This window comes from Dipodomys ordii, unplaced genomic scaffold (assembly GCF_000151885.1).
Source record: "Dipodomys ordii isolate 6190 unplaced genomic scaffold, Dord_2.0 Scaffold68, whole genome shotgun sequence".
NCBI classification, from domain to species: domain Eukaryota; kingdom Metazoa; phylum Chordata; class Mammalia; order Rodentia; family Heteromyidae; genus Dipodomys; species Dipodomys ordii.
The window spans coordinates 1876579-1893515 of NW_012267284.1; the positions used below are offsets into that span (position 1 = coordinate 1876579).

A 16937-nucleotide genomic window follows, 5' to 3' on the forward strand; every position below is an offset into this window, starting at 1 on the left:
CCGCCAGGGGCCGGGCGCCCGCTGGGTCATTGACCCGAGGACCCGCGGCCAGGTCGCCGCTCGCGTAGGCGGCGCTGCCCCCTCACCTGTCCCGGCTCGGGGTCACCGCGGCCGCCCCTCCGGTGACGGGGTCTCAGGACGCCGGGACAGCAGACCGGTGTCGAGCGCCCCGTCCAGCGCGCAGCGGGGACAGACGCCTTCGAAGTCTCGCTGGTTGGAAAATCGGCCCCCTCCGCGCTGTCACCGCGCCGGGCGGGCGCCCAGCCCAGCCTGGCCGGGGACAGCGTCGCGCTGGCCGAGCCGCAGAACCTGCCACCTTTGATCTCCTTATCTGCGGACAGGGGCTTAAGTTGAGATCCTGTCCCACGTTAAGCAACCACCACCTCTCCTGAGGGAGCAGCGTGACGCCCCCTCTTTTTTCTTTCCTATCTTCAGCATTTAGTAGAAGCACTCACAGAAGAGCAGGCAGCGTCTGTAAATCGAGAGGTTCTGACCCAGGTGGGGCTGCTGGTGCCTCGTGGTGGCCAGGCACTATATCGTCCTAACTGGGGCACTGCTAAGAGTGAAAAGAGGCATTATTAATAATTATACCAAATGGCTCACTCCTGTAATCTAATCCTACCTACTTAAGAGGCTGGAACTTGGAAAGGTTTTGGTTTGACAACAGCCCCTTGCAGAAAAGTCCAGGAGACTCTATTTTCAAAACCAGCAAAAAAAAGTCTGGCTGGAGGCATGGTTCAAGTAGTAGAGCACCAGCTGAGCAATCAGAAGGCCTTAAGTTCAAGTCTCAGAAAAGCAAATAATTACACCAGGTCTAGACATTACTCTTGACCTGCTATACAGCTCCTTAAAGACCAGATCTCCAAACCAGAATCAGAACCTCTTCCTAGCCGGGTGCTGGTGGCTCACACCTGTAATCCTAGCTACTCAGGAGGCTGAGATCTGAGGATCACGGTTCAAAGCCAGCCCAGGCAGGAGAGACAGTGAGACTCCTATCTCCAATAAACCACCAGGAAACCGGAAGTGGTACTGTAGCTCAAGTGGTAGAGCATTCGCCTTGAGCTGAAGAGCTGAGGGACAGCGCCCAGGCCCAGAGTTCAAGCCCCACGACCGACCAAAAAAAAAAAAAAAAAAAGAACCTCTTCCTAAATGAAGATGGCTTTTAAAAATTTGAATATATTCAGCACTTACTGTGCCCTTTGTGTTACAGATAGGCCACACAGGTGTCCCCTTGTTGTCCTGCCTTTCTCATGAGTATGGAAACACCCTGAGGAGGGAAGAATACAGATGGAGGGTAGAATGTAAATGTCAGAGTTGACTTGGCATCTGTATTTCATGAGTCTCTAAATAAGCTGATGAGAAAAAAGTGAGAACATAAGGAAATTTAGGAAGAGATATAAAGGTGGGCTGCATCTGTTTAACAGTGGATAAGTGGCACTCTTAGGAAAGCTTGGCTGGATAGCTGACAAGCAGGAAGCTGGGTATGCTGCTCACTGGGGAGGGAGAGGAAAGGAAAGAGCTCTTCTTTCTCTCTCTGCCCCTGAAGTTACTTAGAATCCTGAAATAGGAACTGTCACCTGTCCTGTAATGACCTAGCTACACTGTGGAAACATAACAGCCAAGGCTAGGCCTTCAGGGAGGGGAGCAAATCGTCCAGGTTCACGTGTAAGTGAGCATGATAGTCAACAGATACTGGGATACTGGTTTCTTTTCTGTTACTCCTACCCGAAGGTGCCCCAGCTTCCCCACTCCCCAAGGCAAGGCTGGCTCTACTACCACACTTGCCTGACCTGGTAGCACCAGACTGTCTCTGTCCACAGGCTCTCAAAGGGCCAGGACTCCAAAGCACCAGTTCCAGAGCCCAGGGGCACTCCATTTGGAAAGAAAAGCTGAAAGTTTTTTGACTAGCTTGAGATGCAACATGAGAAGCTGCTGAGGAGAGAGGAACTGGGTCTCTTGGGAGTGAGTGCAGGAGCCCTGTGCAAAACAAGCAGAAAGGCAGATGGAGATGGGCAGGTGTCCTGTGTACCCCAGAGCACACCCTGGGCCCCTCCATGCATGCTGAGGGGAATGGGGGGGCTCCCAATTTTAATCAGAACCAGAGCAAATCAAGTAAGCAGCTCTCTAGATTAGCCCAACCGTGAGAGTAAAAATAAACACCAAGGCTGTGATAAGATCTGCAGCTTCCCTGCAGGTAAGACTTCAGGAAGCCCAGATGGGGTGCCAAGCCTGCTGCTTGGGGTTTGAAATGGAGACTTCTGTTTTCAGCCTGGACCATGAATTTCTGAGTTGTTGTGTGTGTGTGTGTGTGTGTGTGTTTTCCTTTTCCTGTTTTCCCTGGTCTGGTGTATTTGGACAGGGCATTAACTTTTTTTTTTTTTGGGGGGGGGATCCAGTCGTGGGGCCTGAACTCTGGGCCTGGGTGCTGTCCCTCAGCTCTTCAGCTCAAGGCTAGCACTCTACCACTTGAGCCACAGCGCCACTTCCAGCTTTTTTCTTTTTGCTTATGTGGTGCTGAGGAATCGAACCTCGAGCATGCGAGGCAAGCACTCTACCACTGAGCCACCTTCCCAGCTCTAGGGCATTAACTTTAAACCACATTAGTTGGGGGAAAACAGTCTAAGTAGCTAGTACCAATAAAGAACGTACGTCCCATCTTCTTCCAGGGAGATAGAGTCCAAGGCCCCTTCACAGGCACCCAGCTTGCTTGTGGCCAGGGTTGCTGGTGTCAGCCCCCCAGGGCTTTCCAGAGCCAGCAACAAGCACACTCTTGGCCATGGACCGACAGCATGCTCCCTGTACGCAGCTAGGCCAGGTTGCCCAGCTCACACTCACTGCATGGCTGTGGGAACTAGAAAGCAAATGTCACTCAAATCCAAACCAGCTATCCACTTAAGGAGGCTTCTTACTGCACCATAGGAAGGCAGAGCCTCAGTGATCAGAGCCAGCCCAAGCCAGCTCTCCACACTGAAAACCATGACAGCCTGGGCCTCCCCTGAGCGCTGGGCTCTCTCTGAGAGCTGGATGCTAATTGTCGCCAAGGCCTCTGCCTATTACTATCAAAACAAATAAACACTTGGGAGTCATTTTCAAAGCACTCTGATTGTTCCAGAACATGCACCCCAAGTGAGTCTCCTGGTGCACAGCAGGTCTCCTTCCAACAGAAGCAGCTTGCCAGGTGCCTGGGCTGGGAGGCCTCACAGCTGGGAGGCCAAGCTGTCTGCCCACTGGCTCCCCAGCCCTCACAGCACACTGTGCCTGGGCCCTGTAATCTATTGCTAGGGACATCTACATCCCCAAGAGTTAAACTGGGACCACTCTGGCCCGGCTTCTTCCCTTGTGCACAAGTTGTGCACAGCAGCAGAGGGAGATGGCTGTACCTCAGCACCCTGGCCGAGGGCATGGTCAGGGAGGCATTCCCAAGGGTGCTGGTGCCCAGAGCAAAAACACCATGGGTGAGTAGAACAAAGGCAGGTCGAATAGACAGGACACAAGGATATCTCAGACATGCATGGAGAAAGATCCCCCCCCCCCCAGCTGAGAGAGGAGGTCCTAAACAGAGGAAGTTAGACTCTCCTGGTGAACAGCAGCAGGAAAAGGAGACTGGGAGGTTATAGTGAGTCAGGTCCAGCCACCCCCTCTCCCCCCCCACTCCGAAACTTTCTGTGCTGGGCCTGCACTCTCCATGTCCCTGTGTCCCTGTTGCCACAGACAGTTCCCTTGGGCCACTCCTGGCATCACTCCTGGCATCCACTGCCATCAGGGATCACTGATCAGCTCTAGGCTTTTGTTGCTTACTGACCATCACTATGAGCAGATTTACAGTCAGTTCATGCCACAGGGCTCTTTTAAAATAAGGTGTACAAGAAAGAAGCCAATGTCTCACCATAATACACTCCAAACAGCCAGGCTGAATGGGGCCCTTGTCCTGTCCATTGTGGCCTCAGGAGCTGGTCCATGTGGGGTCCACCCAGTTACAAGCAGAAAGGCTGGGGTAGGGTAGGTAGTTCCCATGGTAGAAGACCACTTAGCACACCCAAGGCCCATAGTTCAACCCCCAACCCCCACTACAGCCTCCCAAAAAGGTATAAGCAGAAAATAACTTCAACCCTTGAAACACATCCCAATTCTGCATTCCTTGGAGAGCAGTGAAGACAGGCCAGAGAAGCAAGTATTTTACCCTGTAGTATGGCACTGGAGACTATCAGAGGCCCCAGCTAGAACACAGTGACTGCAGTTTGGCAGAGCCTCTCTGGTCCCCCAAGTGAGATGAGCGCTGGAGGGTCTTCCTCATCCACCGTGCCCTGCCTGTGTGTGCTTACGCCGCTCACCTGGACTCGTGTGCTGCTGCCCCTATGTCTCCACTTTACATGTCAGTCAAGCATGATTCTGAGCAAAAGGCCGCAGGCCAGCCTCCTAGTGACAGCAGGGAGGCTGGTAGCCTGCCCCTCTAGGGCCCACCTTCACGAGAATTGCTTTATTTAATCCTCCTGACATGCTCATAAGGATTTTCTGAAACAGGGAAGCAGGCAGAGCTAGCAGCAACCTCCTAAAAAAGCTTGAAGCAGGAAGAATGGCATGCAAACCAAGGGGGCCTGGCTCCCAGTGCCACTGCCCTGACTCTCGGCAGACTTCAGGGTACAAGCCCCCTGCCAGCAGCCAACTGATTCCAGAGGCCAAGTTGGTATGTAAAAGCAGTTTTAGGACTGTGGGGCCATGTTGCAAGTTCATGTTGGAGCAGGGAGCCCTGGGGGTGGGAGGACGGGGGGGGGGAGGGGGTGTTGGACAACAGCTGCTGTGCTCCTGTCTGTGTCCCATTCTGTCAGCCAGGCCCAGGCACACCTAATGTTCTACTTATGTCAGAACAGTATGTTCACAACTGTGCCCTAGCTGCTAGGACCCCAGACCCGGCAGACCAAGATGCATCAAGATGTATTGTCTCACAGATCCACAGGGGCTCTGCCTGCACCCAGGCGTGTAGCAGGATGTCTAGGCCAGGTGCTTCGAGGATGTTTGAAGATGACCTCTGGGAAAGGTGGGAAGCTTGTGGGGCTACAGTTAGGAATCAGGAAGAAACCCAAGATCTCCAAACTGTTCAAGGCTCAGAACAAAGCAGCCAGCCACCCAGCTTGGGAGGATGGGCACTGCTACAAATTTCAAGAAGGCAGGAAGCTCCCCAGACCACTGGGTTGGTTCCGCTCTCAGCAAGGACCCTGTCCTGCCTGTCCCTACTGGTCTGGAGACCAGACATTCCTACAGGTTTTCATTTCAGTAGTATGGACTAGGGCCTCACACAGGCTAGCCAAGTGCTCTACCATTTGAGCCACACCTCCAACCCTTTTGATCCTTCATTTACAGAGTTTCATTATCTTTGCCCAGGCTGGCCTTGAATTTGAGATCTTCTTGCCTCCACCTCCTAAGTCCTAAGCGACTACAGGTGTGAACTACCATGACTAGCTTTCTTTTCTCAAGTTACTCCACAGCTGCTCAGTTGGATGAGACAGAAGGGACAGCCCCTCTGGGGCCAAGGCCACAACTTCCAAAATGACACCTGGAGCCTTCTTTCCAGGAAGTCAGGTCCACCTCTCATCCATAAGGATATCTGAACACAGTGACTCTCCAGTAGGATACACATGAAGGCCCTAGCTGAAGACATAGGGCAAGAGAGGCTGTGGAAACAGCTAAGTCCTTACAACCCCACAGGGAAGGCACCTTCCTGGGCCGCCCCTGGTGTACCTCAGAGGGAAACAAAACCACTCCTGTGTGCCTACCCAACAGAACCATTACAGGCTCAAATGGCCTGAGGGTACCCCAAGTCAGCAGGGAGGCCTGGACAGGAACAGAGCCACAAATGGATCACCAGTATTCTGCCCCCTTCTGCCCCCAGCTTCCACCAGGCTCCCCTCAGTGGAGAGGCCCCTGCCCCCACCCATATGTTCTTGGAGGCTTTGCAGGGGAAACCCCCCCCCCCCCCCCCCCCCCCCCCCCGCCTCGGCCGTCCTAACCCCTAGCTCTGAATGTACATGCCCAGTTCTTTCTGCTGTAGCAGTACCCAGGACAAGGACAGAAGGGGTGAGGAGCCTGGCAGGCTACAGTTCTGAGTGGATCAGGGACCAGTCAAGTGGTGGGGAACATTTCCACGCACACTCTCAGCTGGCTCCAATGCCTTCATTCAGCCCTCTGCCTCTCTCCTCCTCCCTGACCTGTGTGGGCTCCACAGGCTTGGAACCTTGGAGACTGTACCCATGTATGTAAGGCTGTGCCAGCTGCCTCTGGGAATGAATCAGCAGCAGCACAAGGCTGCCCAATACTTGTTGCCTTCTTTGACTCTGGCAGTTTGAATTCAGGGCAGATGTTCTACCAACTGAGCAAACCTTTCAGTCCCTTTTTGCTTTGGTTATTGCTCAAGTAGTGCTCCTGCCTAGATAGTGATTCTTCTACCTCTGCCTCTTGAGTAGCTGGGGTCATGGGTGTGTGCTACCATGCCTGGCTCCTGCCATGCCTCCCCCTTTAAGAGTATGATTTCTAAAAAGAGAGGGCATATGAGTCACCTATCAATGAATTTTCTTTCATTTTTCTGACCTTGTGTTTTCACTTGGCTTTCTAACTTATGGTTAGTACTCTCCCACTTTAGTGTAGTATTTTGTTGGCTATTTTGGAGATGGTGTCTTGCCATCTTTCCCAGGTTTCCTTAGTTTTCCAGGTCTCAGCCCTGAGTAGCTAGTACTGCAGGTGTGAGCCACCAGCACCCAGTCTCAATGAATTCTACTGGGAAGAAAACAACAAAATGGTCTGGGACATTTGGAGAGTCCGAGGTCTTGTGACCCTTCTCCCTCCTAAGCAGTATCCCAGCACCTGCATCACATCTGGGCTCGCTCTGCTTCTGGCTCACAGGGACTCAAGGCCTGCTTCATGCCCAGGGGACAGCCATACAGAGAAAGCTGGGCCTTGGCTTGTGGTACAGTGCCTTCCTCCTACCACATCCCAGCTCACTGCACAGAAGGGAGCAGCTTTGGGCTCTGTGTTGGCTGGGATTCCAAGGGAAGGTGGATACTTCCTCCCATAGTGATGAGAGAGGAGGGGAACAGGGTGTGTACCATGTCCTCAGTCTTCTAGGAGAGATGTACCAGGATCAAAGCATGACTGAAGCCTGTCCCCTGGTCACCGCTTGAAGCTGGTGGAAAAGTTACCTGGGGCTGGCTGTGCCCTGAGCTAGTAGAAAAGGGGGTCAGGGAGGAAGTAAGGGCCCTACTGAGGAGAGGTGGACAGAGAAGGTTCATCTGAATGGAGGGGTGCAAGGGAACTGGAGACAAGGACAGCTCCTGGTGCTGGTCTGAGGAATGTGAACACAGACAGGGGATAGGGTGGGATCTACAAGTGTGGCAGGTCCTGCCGGAAGCGTGGAGGAGGTTTTTGGAGATAGGAGTAGCCAAGGACAAGAATGGAAGGTGGACAAACCAGCCAGTGCGACAGGATCAGGTCCTGGTGGGAGGAGGAGGAAGGGGAGGAGATGACTAAGGAAGGTTGCAAGAGGTGAGGCAGGCCCTTCAGTGGGCTCCAGGCATGTGGGGAGTTGGACAGGCAGTGCTTTAAGGCTGCAGGTCAAGGAATGGTCTGATATGTCTGCTGGGGTCCCTGGAAATTGTATGCTGAATCTGGGCCTCAACTCATGCCCCCTGGGGGCTGGAGATTGCACAAGTTCTTGTGCAGTGGGGCATTCCTGGAACACCCTCCCCTCCAAGCTTTCACTGTCAGACACTGAGCACACTTTTTTTTTTGGCCAGTCTGGGGCTTGAACTCAGGGCCTGAGCACTGTCCTTGAGCTTCTTTTGCTCAAGGCTAGTGCTCTACCACTTGAGCCACGGTGCCACTTCCGACCCTTTCTATGTATGTAGTACTGAGAAAATGAACCCAGGGCTTCATGCATGCTAGGCAAGCACTCTATCACTAAGCCACATTCTCAGCCCCACTGAGCCCACTTCTGAGGAGACTATTTTGTGGAACATTCTCTTAACCTCCAAATCTCCCACCCTCTAGTTCTGAGCTCTTTATTCTCATGAAGGAATTTTACCAGAAGGCCTGGCTGACTGGAAAGGCTGCTCAGCCCAGGTCCTGTGACCTGTGTTGAAGAGTGGAAACCAAGTCATTGTCCCACTTCCTCAAATAGGGAAGAAGTGAGGATCTCAGGGAATGGGGGTGCAGTTCCACCCTATCTCAGGGTGGGGGCTGGGGAAGCAGAATTGGTGCCAGCCTCAACAGGATGGGACCTCCCTGCCCAGTTGGCTCCCGGGTGATAATGGAGGAAGTGTCACTCATCATGGTTGGGTGGCAAGGACGGGCAGGGACCAGACTGACTGAGCTCAGTGGCCACAGCCCGCCCTCCTAGCACACAGCCAGCTCTGCTCGCTGCTTTCTGCTGGCCAGGGGCACTGCATGGGGCAGCTGCAGGGACACTACTCTAGGGGATTCAGCAATCCCCTTGTCCTCCCCTTTTCCATCTTGGTCTCACCAACACCAGGTGCTGCTGGTCCCCAGTCCCCCAGTGACTAGAAGCCCCCTGCAGGGCAGTGTCAAGACAAAGCAACCAATGTCATTTTTAGGACTGATGATGAAAACAAGTATCTTTGGGCTTGGGGGTCTTCATTTGAAATAAAAGTTCTGAGAACAGATAGAAAAATACCCAGAAGCTACCTCTAGCTACAGAAGATCCTCAACTTATCAGCATTTTAATAAGCTGCCAACACAACACAGCCACTGCCCCTCTGCTGGGCCTGGTCTGGTGTGACCACCCCACACGGTGGCATTGATCTCAAACCAGAGGCCGGGCCACTGAGTGTGAACACCGGGGAATTCTAAACCGATGCTGCTTCACGTGACACTCTCTGGAGTTCCAGGCCACCCAGCTGGCAGGCATCAGCCCTTCCTCCTGCTCCATTTTCAGTGGCAGGGCATTAGCAGTCCTAGCAGCTTCAGTCTCCCTCTACTGTGTGCAGGGTGCCGGGGGGAGAGCAGGCCTGCCAGGCAGGGCTATCTGCAGGATGAGCCTCGGGCTCACATTTGTGCTCCTGGGTTGATCCTCTTTAATCTTTTTTTTTTTTTAAATTTTATTGTGAAGATGCTATACAGAGGGGTTACAGTTACATGAGTAAGGTAATGAGTACATTTCTTGCTGAGCATTGATACCCCCTCCTTTGTTTTTCTCCAACTATCCCTCCTCCCCTGCCCCCCTCCCCAGGTCCTCTTTAACTTGATGTGCACGAGCTTGGGCAACCTGGAAACATGGGCTTCTATTTTAAGCCTGCCTTGTGCCATACTGCATTTTCCAAGTGTTCTGTCCCTAGGCCTGCAGTGAAAGTGGACCGAATCTCTATGGTAAAGGCTTGGGGAGGTCCAACTATTTTGTCCTTAGTTGCTGCAGACAAATGTCTATTCGCTTTATTTTCTCAAGGGTCAAGAGAACTCAGCTACAGAGTCAAAGGATGCTTGTGGTTGGGACATGTGTGAGGCACCACAGCAGACCTGAGCCTGGGCCCCCAGAGATATGAACGACTTGATGTGGAGCCGACCGTCCAAGTCCAAACTCTCATTCTCGAAACCAGCAGTAAACAGAGATAGGGAGGGGCTGCTGCGCCTGCCAAGGGAGGCAGAAACTTGGTGAGTAATTTACTGGAGGAAAACAAGTGCCGCCTCCACGGCACGAGCCTTCACAAGCACGCGGCTCTCACGCACGCTCAGCCTGTGCTGCCAGTTGCTGCAGAGTAGCAGGGCTTCCAGGGCCTCTGGGCTGCGGAGACCGCCTAGCCCTGCCATGCTGCCCACTGATGGTGTCTGGATCCCCCAGCACAAAGGAATGTGGGACCTAAGATAAAGGTAAGGAAGAATGTGTGTGTAGGGGGGGAGAAGACAGGCAGTTGAGTCACATAGGGGCACCAGGGAGAAGCTGCCTGTGGGGAGGAGGCGGTGCTAGTGAGCAACCACCATCCAGAGCTTCCCAGTCAAGTGACAGGAATGCTGAGCGAGAGGGATAGAGTGGAGAGGGACAGAGGACTGGATCTGCCTGGAGCTCAGTGTGTCAGACCAGGGTCAGCCTGTGAGGTGAGCAGAAAGGACACTGTCTCAGTCATGTATGTGAAGGGCCACCTTGGAAGAGGATGTGTGGCTCTCACAGCCTGTTCCCAGCTTGAGGAAGAAGGTACTGAGTGAGAACATGAAGAGACACCTCGACAAAGCCTGGGTCTAGGATGCCATGCAAAGACCAGGCCAACAGGGGTCTGGTGGACAAGAATGCCACAATGCAAGCTTCAGCTCAACTCCAGTGGCCAGAGCCAGAAGGCTCAGTGGGCAGGAGCCAGAGTACCAAACTGTCCAATGGCTGGGTTGGGCCAGTGGTCAGGATTTGGGCAAAGCACTCCAGAAGGACAAATAGAAGGATAGAAGACATCTAAGCAACAACACATTTCAGGAATGGGTTGGGCTGCACATCTCCTGCGATGCTCTTGGCCAAGGTAGATAGTGAAGAAATGCATAGGATGGCGAGTAGCACTTGCCTGCATTGGAGGACCTGGGAGGGCTGGGGGCCTGAGTTCAAACCTCAGTACTGGGGAATGGGGGCAGAGGGGAAAAGACCAATACTTGAGTGCAAACACTTGTCCAAGGAAGGAAAGTGGGCACCTGCATCTGATGGGATCCAGTGCTAAGCACCTCTCCTGCTGGGCACCAGTGGTCTTGACTAAGGATGATGTCAGGAACCTCGTATTTACCTGAATTGTCGAGGCAGACCTCCGGCCAAGCTGCCAGTGCTATGGGACTTTAGCTACTGGCTCCAGACCCTCCATTTCCTTCCTGCAGCCCTTCCCAATACCAACTGGGCCCCACTGTGGATTATGTGTCTGGCAGGAGTCTGGTGGTGGCCATGATCCTAAGTGGCAGTGTGACCCTGTACACATGCCCACCCGCAGGACACAGGTTGGGTGGGGACGCAGTGGCGCCAGCACTGCAGCCTAGCTTCCTCCCTTTGTTCAGAGCTTGGGAAACAGGAGCGCTGGCTTCCTGTGCATCTGCCTACAAGTGTTTTATTCTGGGAGCAGAATAAAATACACTAAAAGTTAACATTCTAAGTGCAAGGTTTCCTTCCAAAGAATTGGACATTTTCGGACATGGGATCTGAGGGAATCCTTTCTCTACATTGTGAGTTTCTTCTTGGAGTATGTCGAGACCATTGGACAGATGTAGTCTGTAACCCTGCCTTGTGCTTCCTGAGATAGGCCAGACCCTGGGGCTCAGGTTGCCCCAGGGCTGACCATCTATGCTATGCTGCTACTCCTAGAATGGGTAGATGCAGGCAGCCACAGCCACTCTGTAGTTCTCAAGAGAATGGTTGACCCTGGTGCAGGACCTGCAGGACCCTGAAGCAGACTCCTGTTTTCACACACTCCTCCCAACATGGCAGCTCTTCTTGGGGGTCATGGCCCCAGGTCTAGCTGGTACAGCACCAGAGTCTTCACACAAACATTCCCTTGGGCCAGGCACACCTGCCCACAGATGTTTGTGTCCATGTCCTACCAGGTACCAAGGAGTGTGCTTCCAGGTGCTCAGTGGATGTCAGCTTCAAAGGGTAGGAGCCAAGCAGGACTGGCTGCTGTGTGGGGCTGGTGGCGGGATACCCCAGAATTGCCAGGTGTCCTGCGTTTGGGTGATGGTGAGCGCTTGTCACAGCCAGTGTGGCTCGGGACACAGCAGCCTCTGCAGTGGTGCAATGGCAAGTCACCCGGCTCTGCTGTCCTTCAGAAGCAGCCGAGAGTCACCATGTCCACTAGGTCCCCTTAGCCTCTGAGCCTGGGCCCTCCCCTGCACAGAGAAAACAGGGCAGTTGTCCCAGGAGTCTGGTGGTACTGAGCCAGGGGACAGGGTATGACTTTGTTTCTCTCTCCATAGAGGCACCATGTGGAGCTGTGGCCTCCTCAATGACACAGGACATGGTGAGGAACAGCTGTGCCAGGACCTGCGCCTGGGGCTCTGGGTCCTCTCCCTGCTCTACCTGGTGGCAGGCGTTCCTGTGGGCCTGGGCTACAATGCCCTGCTGGTGCTGGCCAATGTGAACAGCAAGAGCAGCATGACCATGCCAGATGTCTACTTTGTGAACATGGCCGTGGCCGGCCTGCTGCTGGCTGCACTGGCCCCCGTGCACCTCTTGGGACCTCCCCACTCCAGGTGGGCGCTGTGGAGTCTCAGCAGCGAGGCCCACGTGACGCTGCTGATCCTGTTCAATGTGGCCTCCCTGGTGACCATGTACTCCACCGCCCTGCTCAGCCTTGACTACTACATTGAGCGGGCTCTGCCACGTACCTACATGGCCAGCGTGTATAACACGAGGCATGTGTGTGGCTTTGTGTGGGGTGGGGCGCTGCTCACCAGCTTCTCCTCCCTGCTCTTCTACATCTGCAGCTACGTGTCCTCCAGGATTGCTGAGTGCGCCAAGATGCAGAACACAGAGGCTGCTGATGCCATCCTGGTGCTCATCGGGTATGTGGTACCGGGCCTGGCTGTGCTGTATGCACTGGCACTCATCTCGCGTGTCCGGAAGGAGGCCACACCCCTTGACCAGGATACAGGCAGGCTGGACCCCTCAGTACACAGGCTTCTGGTGGCCACAGTGTGCACACAGTTTGGGCTCTGGACGCCTTACTACTTGAGCCTCCTGGGGCACACAGTGCTGGCCTCGCGAGGGAGGCCTGTGGATGGGCACTACCTGGGGATCCTGCATTTAGCCAAGGATTTGTCCAAGTTTTTGGCTTTCCTGAGCAGCTCCATAACGCCCCTTCTCTATCGTTACATCAACAAGACCTTCCCCAGCAAACTGCGGCGGCTGATCAAACGAATGCACTGTGGGCATCGACACTGCTCCCCTGGCCCCTCGGGCATACAGCAGGTGATGGCACAGGCATAGGGGACAGCCACAGGCCCAGGTCTGGATACAGAGCCTATGACATGCAGAGTACTTTGCCACCCAGCGCTGCAACACTTGCTTCCCCTGGGGGGTGTGCCAGAGGGACAACAGCACATGGGTGTTTTCCTTCAGGTTTCCTGTGTTGTCCCCTTAATGACAGATCTTGGGCCAAGGTCCTGTGGAAGGCAGCAGGTGCCTCTCCCAGACCCTCCTGCCTGGAGCTGTGAGCCTCTCTCCTAACATCTTCCCAAACGCGCTGACCTCCGCCCCTGTGGCATCAAATGAAGAGAAGAAAACCCAAAGCCAGTATTGGTACCCTGTACTTCAGGGCAGATTCCCCTTTCACTGTTTTATAAAAAAAAACATGCCTGATGGATAATGACGAGTGTTAAGATGAGGAAAACAGAACCAGTGGGTGCAGATGTCATGTAGGGCAGGCACAGCACATTGGCTTGGCATGCTGCAGCCACACAACCAGGCTCTAAGTGATGGTCAGTGAGCACTGGCCCCCATGTACCTGCTTCCCTCCTGCATGGAGGACAGCAGCCCACTTATCTCAGCACACGTCTGTCTTTCCACATAAGGTGCTCTAAGTGTGCACACAACTATAAAGAAAAAAACAAACGCAAGGAAAAGGAAAACACGGTCAGACTTCTGACAGAACACCAAAGCCAAAGGGCCTCCCCAGGGCAGAGGTCTGGTTTGTGAGGCCTGGAGGGATGAGAAGGGCAAGACTGCCCTTGGCTTGGCTCCTGAGCTGGCCAGGGACTGGGGGCCAGAGATGTGGCACCGCATGTGGACATCAGCTCTGGAGCAACTCAGACTAGAACCCCCAGGCCAATGATGCCTCAGGGAGACTTTCTCTGGACTTCTGTCCACACATTTGGTAAAACATTATAAAGTGAAAAGTGGGAAGACTCCAGGTCTCCAGGACTAAGTTACAGCCCATAGTCCCCAGCCCTCAGTTCTGATGATCTCCCTGCATGATCCTTGGAGTAATGTGAGGTGCTTCAAGCTAGTCTTTGCAACTGCCGCTGTCTCTGCAGACAGTTGGGGTGATGGTGGGGTGCAGCCCCAGCCCCACACTGCAACATATAACACATTTCCTTCTGACTGCCCAACACAGGCTGCCTCTGAGCTCACCAGCCCAAGGACCATGGCCCTGAGTGCTGTGGCTTTCTTATACAACGGCCTCCAGCTCTGCTCTTCCTGTCTTGGGAAATTCAGTTGCTTTCATTTTATTTATTGTATGCAAACTACATCCCTTCAGGTCAGGCCTGAGGAAGTTTGCTGTGTGAAGAATTATGAAGATACACTGGACACTCTGGCCTCAGGGCCACATGGGACAAGTTCTGGAGGGCTCACTTTCCTCTCTGTAATCCATGGGGCTGAAGCAGGCAACCATTTCCTCAGTTGGTTCTGACTGTAAGTTTTTAAAGGCATGTCAGGATCTTGCTACACCCTTAAAGCAGCCTACCTGGCTCACCCTCCCCTCAAGTGCAGAGCTAGGAAAGGCTGGGGCCTACACACTAGCTATGCCTCCCGACTGCAGCCTGTACAATCTCCATGTTTGCTGAGGAAATAGCTCTGCAGAGAGCTACGAGGCCAGGTGAGCAGGCCCAGGGGCCAAGCGCAGCTGAGCTTTTTGGGATCCACATGAAGAAAGCTGTTTATGCAGTGATGTTCTGGCTTAAAGGACCTTTTTCCTTGCTTATCCTAGTTTCACCTTTACTCCTGGAGGAGCTCCTAAGTAGGGCATGCTCCCACCACAAGTCAGGAGAGGCACCACCTCCTCCCTCCCCCACCAAACAAAGCAAGAAGGAGCCCAAGTCACATTTCTGCTCCTTGCAATTCCTCCATGACTTTAGGTACAAACTGGGGGACTGGATTCCTAGGACCTTACCACCATCTGCCTAGTCAGGTCTTTCTAGTGGAAACACACAGACACATGACACACAGACATACACACACACTTGGCAGGCAGCCACCTGTAGCAAGCAAGCAAGATTCCTGATTTCGTGCGTCCTCATCCTGCCACCTCCAGGGCCAGAGACCCTCCTTTTGCCTGCCTCCTACTGGCTCTAGCCTTCTGCCCACCCCAGTGGCTATTCTAACACCCCAATATGGCCCAATGATCTTTGGCCCTTGCTACCACCTTCCTGGGTTGAATTCATCCTGGGACCCAGTGTGCCTTGTATGTCTCTTGCCCTGCTCATGTCAGATTTCCAATTCACACACACATACACACACAGAGGACCTGGGATTCTCAGAGAAGATCCAAAGGTTCAGGGAAGAACCAATGGTCACGTGCTCAGCACTCAGTTCTTCCCAGGAATTTGAAGATGCTATATATTGGGGAGCCATTCATTCTGTTATCGGCACTGCCTGGCTATTGGAAGTCAAAATGAATGATCTTATTTTCATTAACCCACATGTTGCCATGTTTCATTATTTATACCCCAAAAGGTGAACTTAATGTGGGGTTCCCTTCACAGAGGTTATGCGACACTGTAGAAAAGTGAACCTGCTGCTTGCCATGGCAGCAGACAGATCAAGAAACAACAAACACTTGTTCTTTTCAAAAAGCCCTGGGCAGAACACAAAGCAAGAATAAATGAAAGAAATAAGTCGCACACTGAGTTCTTGTATCTGTCCTCTACCTGTGGGCTCTGCCCCAGTAGCTGGACCACCTGCCTAACGTTCTGTGACTGTGAAAGAACAAAGTACTGGAAAGAACCCCAACCAGCTAAAGGCAGACATCATCACTTACCACCCAATAGCAAGCAACATTAGTTGAGACAAGGTCACACTAGATAGCCTAGGCTGGTCTGGAACCCATGTTTCTTCTGCACCAGCTTCTGAGGTGCAGAAATCACAGGCAGGCAATACCATGCCCAGCTTCTGACTTCAGTTCTTAAGTACATGCTTGGAGGGGTGTGTGATGAAGAGCAGAAAACTAGCACAGAAAGAGCCATTGACCAGGCTGTTTCCCCCGCATACACCTCTACACTTGAGGGGCTCTATGGCCCATATTTATAGAGATTCTCTCAGACTAACAGACCGTGGGGCTCAGTACTCCTCGTGTCCCTGGGAACTCCCTGTCAGTGGTAGAAAGTCGTGACCGGTTCCATGCCTGCCACAGGCTGGAGAGCAAGGGCATCCTAGCCCAGTCCTGTTTGTCCTTGAAGGGAGATACAGTCCTCAGGCTGTTCTTGGGGGCTCTGGGGCCCATGAGGATGGACTGAGGGGGTCCCAGGAAATGGAGAAGGGGCTCATGCAATTTCCCGTCCTCTTCACAAAGGGTGCACTGGTCTAATGTGAGAAGGGAATGAATGGACAAGCGGTTATCTAGGAATGACACCTAATTTGAAGAGAACCAAGTTTATATTTAAAATAAAGAATTTGCAGCCTGGAGGAACACATGGGAAACACAGTGTTGAAGGCATGGTTTTCTTGGCAAAGCCCAGGCTCAGCTCGGGGATCTAGATTCCAGCTGACCACCCTAGCTCAAGGCTAGGCCATTCCAAGGGCCTCTGGCCCTTGCATTCTGCCCACGCGCACCCACAAGGTAGAGCGCAGTAATGCTAGCTCCCTCCCCAGCACACAGCTGGCCTCAACTGCCCCTGCCCAACCCTACCACTCACATACTAAATGCCAGTGCCTCATCAGGCTGAGGGGCCCCTCCCAGACCTTGCTGGAAACTTCTGCCCTCCCACATCCTATACAGGACATTCCTGGGCAATCCTACCACTGATGTCGCTGGGTGAGGGCTCTTTGAAAGCCCAGAGGTGGTCGTAGGAACCTCAAAGGTGGCAGCAGCAGCCATGTTCATGGAGTGCCTGTTGCTGACAAAGCTTGAAGTGCTCTGCCTAGGACTGGCAGGTATGTCATGGGCAAGCTCATGGATGCCAACTGCCTGCCCAGGTGGGGCTGAGACCAGAGCAAGCTCCTCCACGCCTGACCCTGTGTCTGATGTCACTGGATCTGGTGG

General features: G+C 53.4%; 2 protein-coding genes across 4 annotated transcripts in view; one reads left to right on the forward strand and one right to left on the reverse strand.

Annotated features, from left to right (window-relative positions):
• LOC105990856 (chromosome unknown open reading frame, human C7orf50) overlaps nucleotides 1-16937 on the reverse strand; it is a 103825-nt gene that overhangs the window by 27912 nt on the left and 58976 nt on the right. The window lies entirely within an intron of this gene.
• Nucleotides 9454-15377, forward strand: Gpr146 (G protein-coupled receptor 146). 3 transcript variants are annotated; one of them, XM_013023488.1, is made up of 3 exons: nucleotides 9454-9654; nucleotides 11566-11614; nucleotides 11935-15377. In XM_013023488.1, exon 3 carries the CDS (start codon nucleotides 11942-11944, stop codon nucleotides 12944-12946), a length of 1005 nt encoding a protein of 334 aa, XP_012878942.1. In that variant the 5' UTR covers nucleotides 9454-9654; nucleotides 11566-11614; nucleotides 11935-11941; the 3' UTR covers nucleotides 12947-15377. The 3 variants fall into 3 exon arrangements, with proteins under 3 accessions (XP_012878942.1, XP_012878943.1, XP_012878941.1); XM_013023489.1 differs by lacking the exon at nucleotides 11566-11614 and having other exon boundaries at nucleotides 9454-9870; XM_013023487.1 differs by lacking the exon at nucleotides 11566-11614.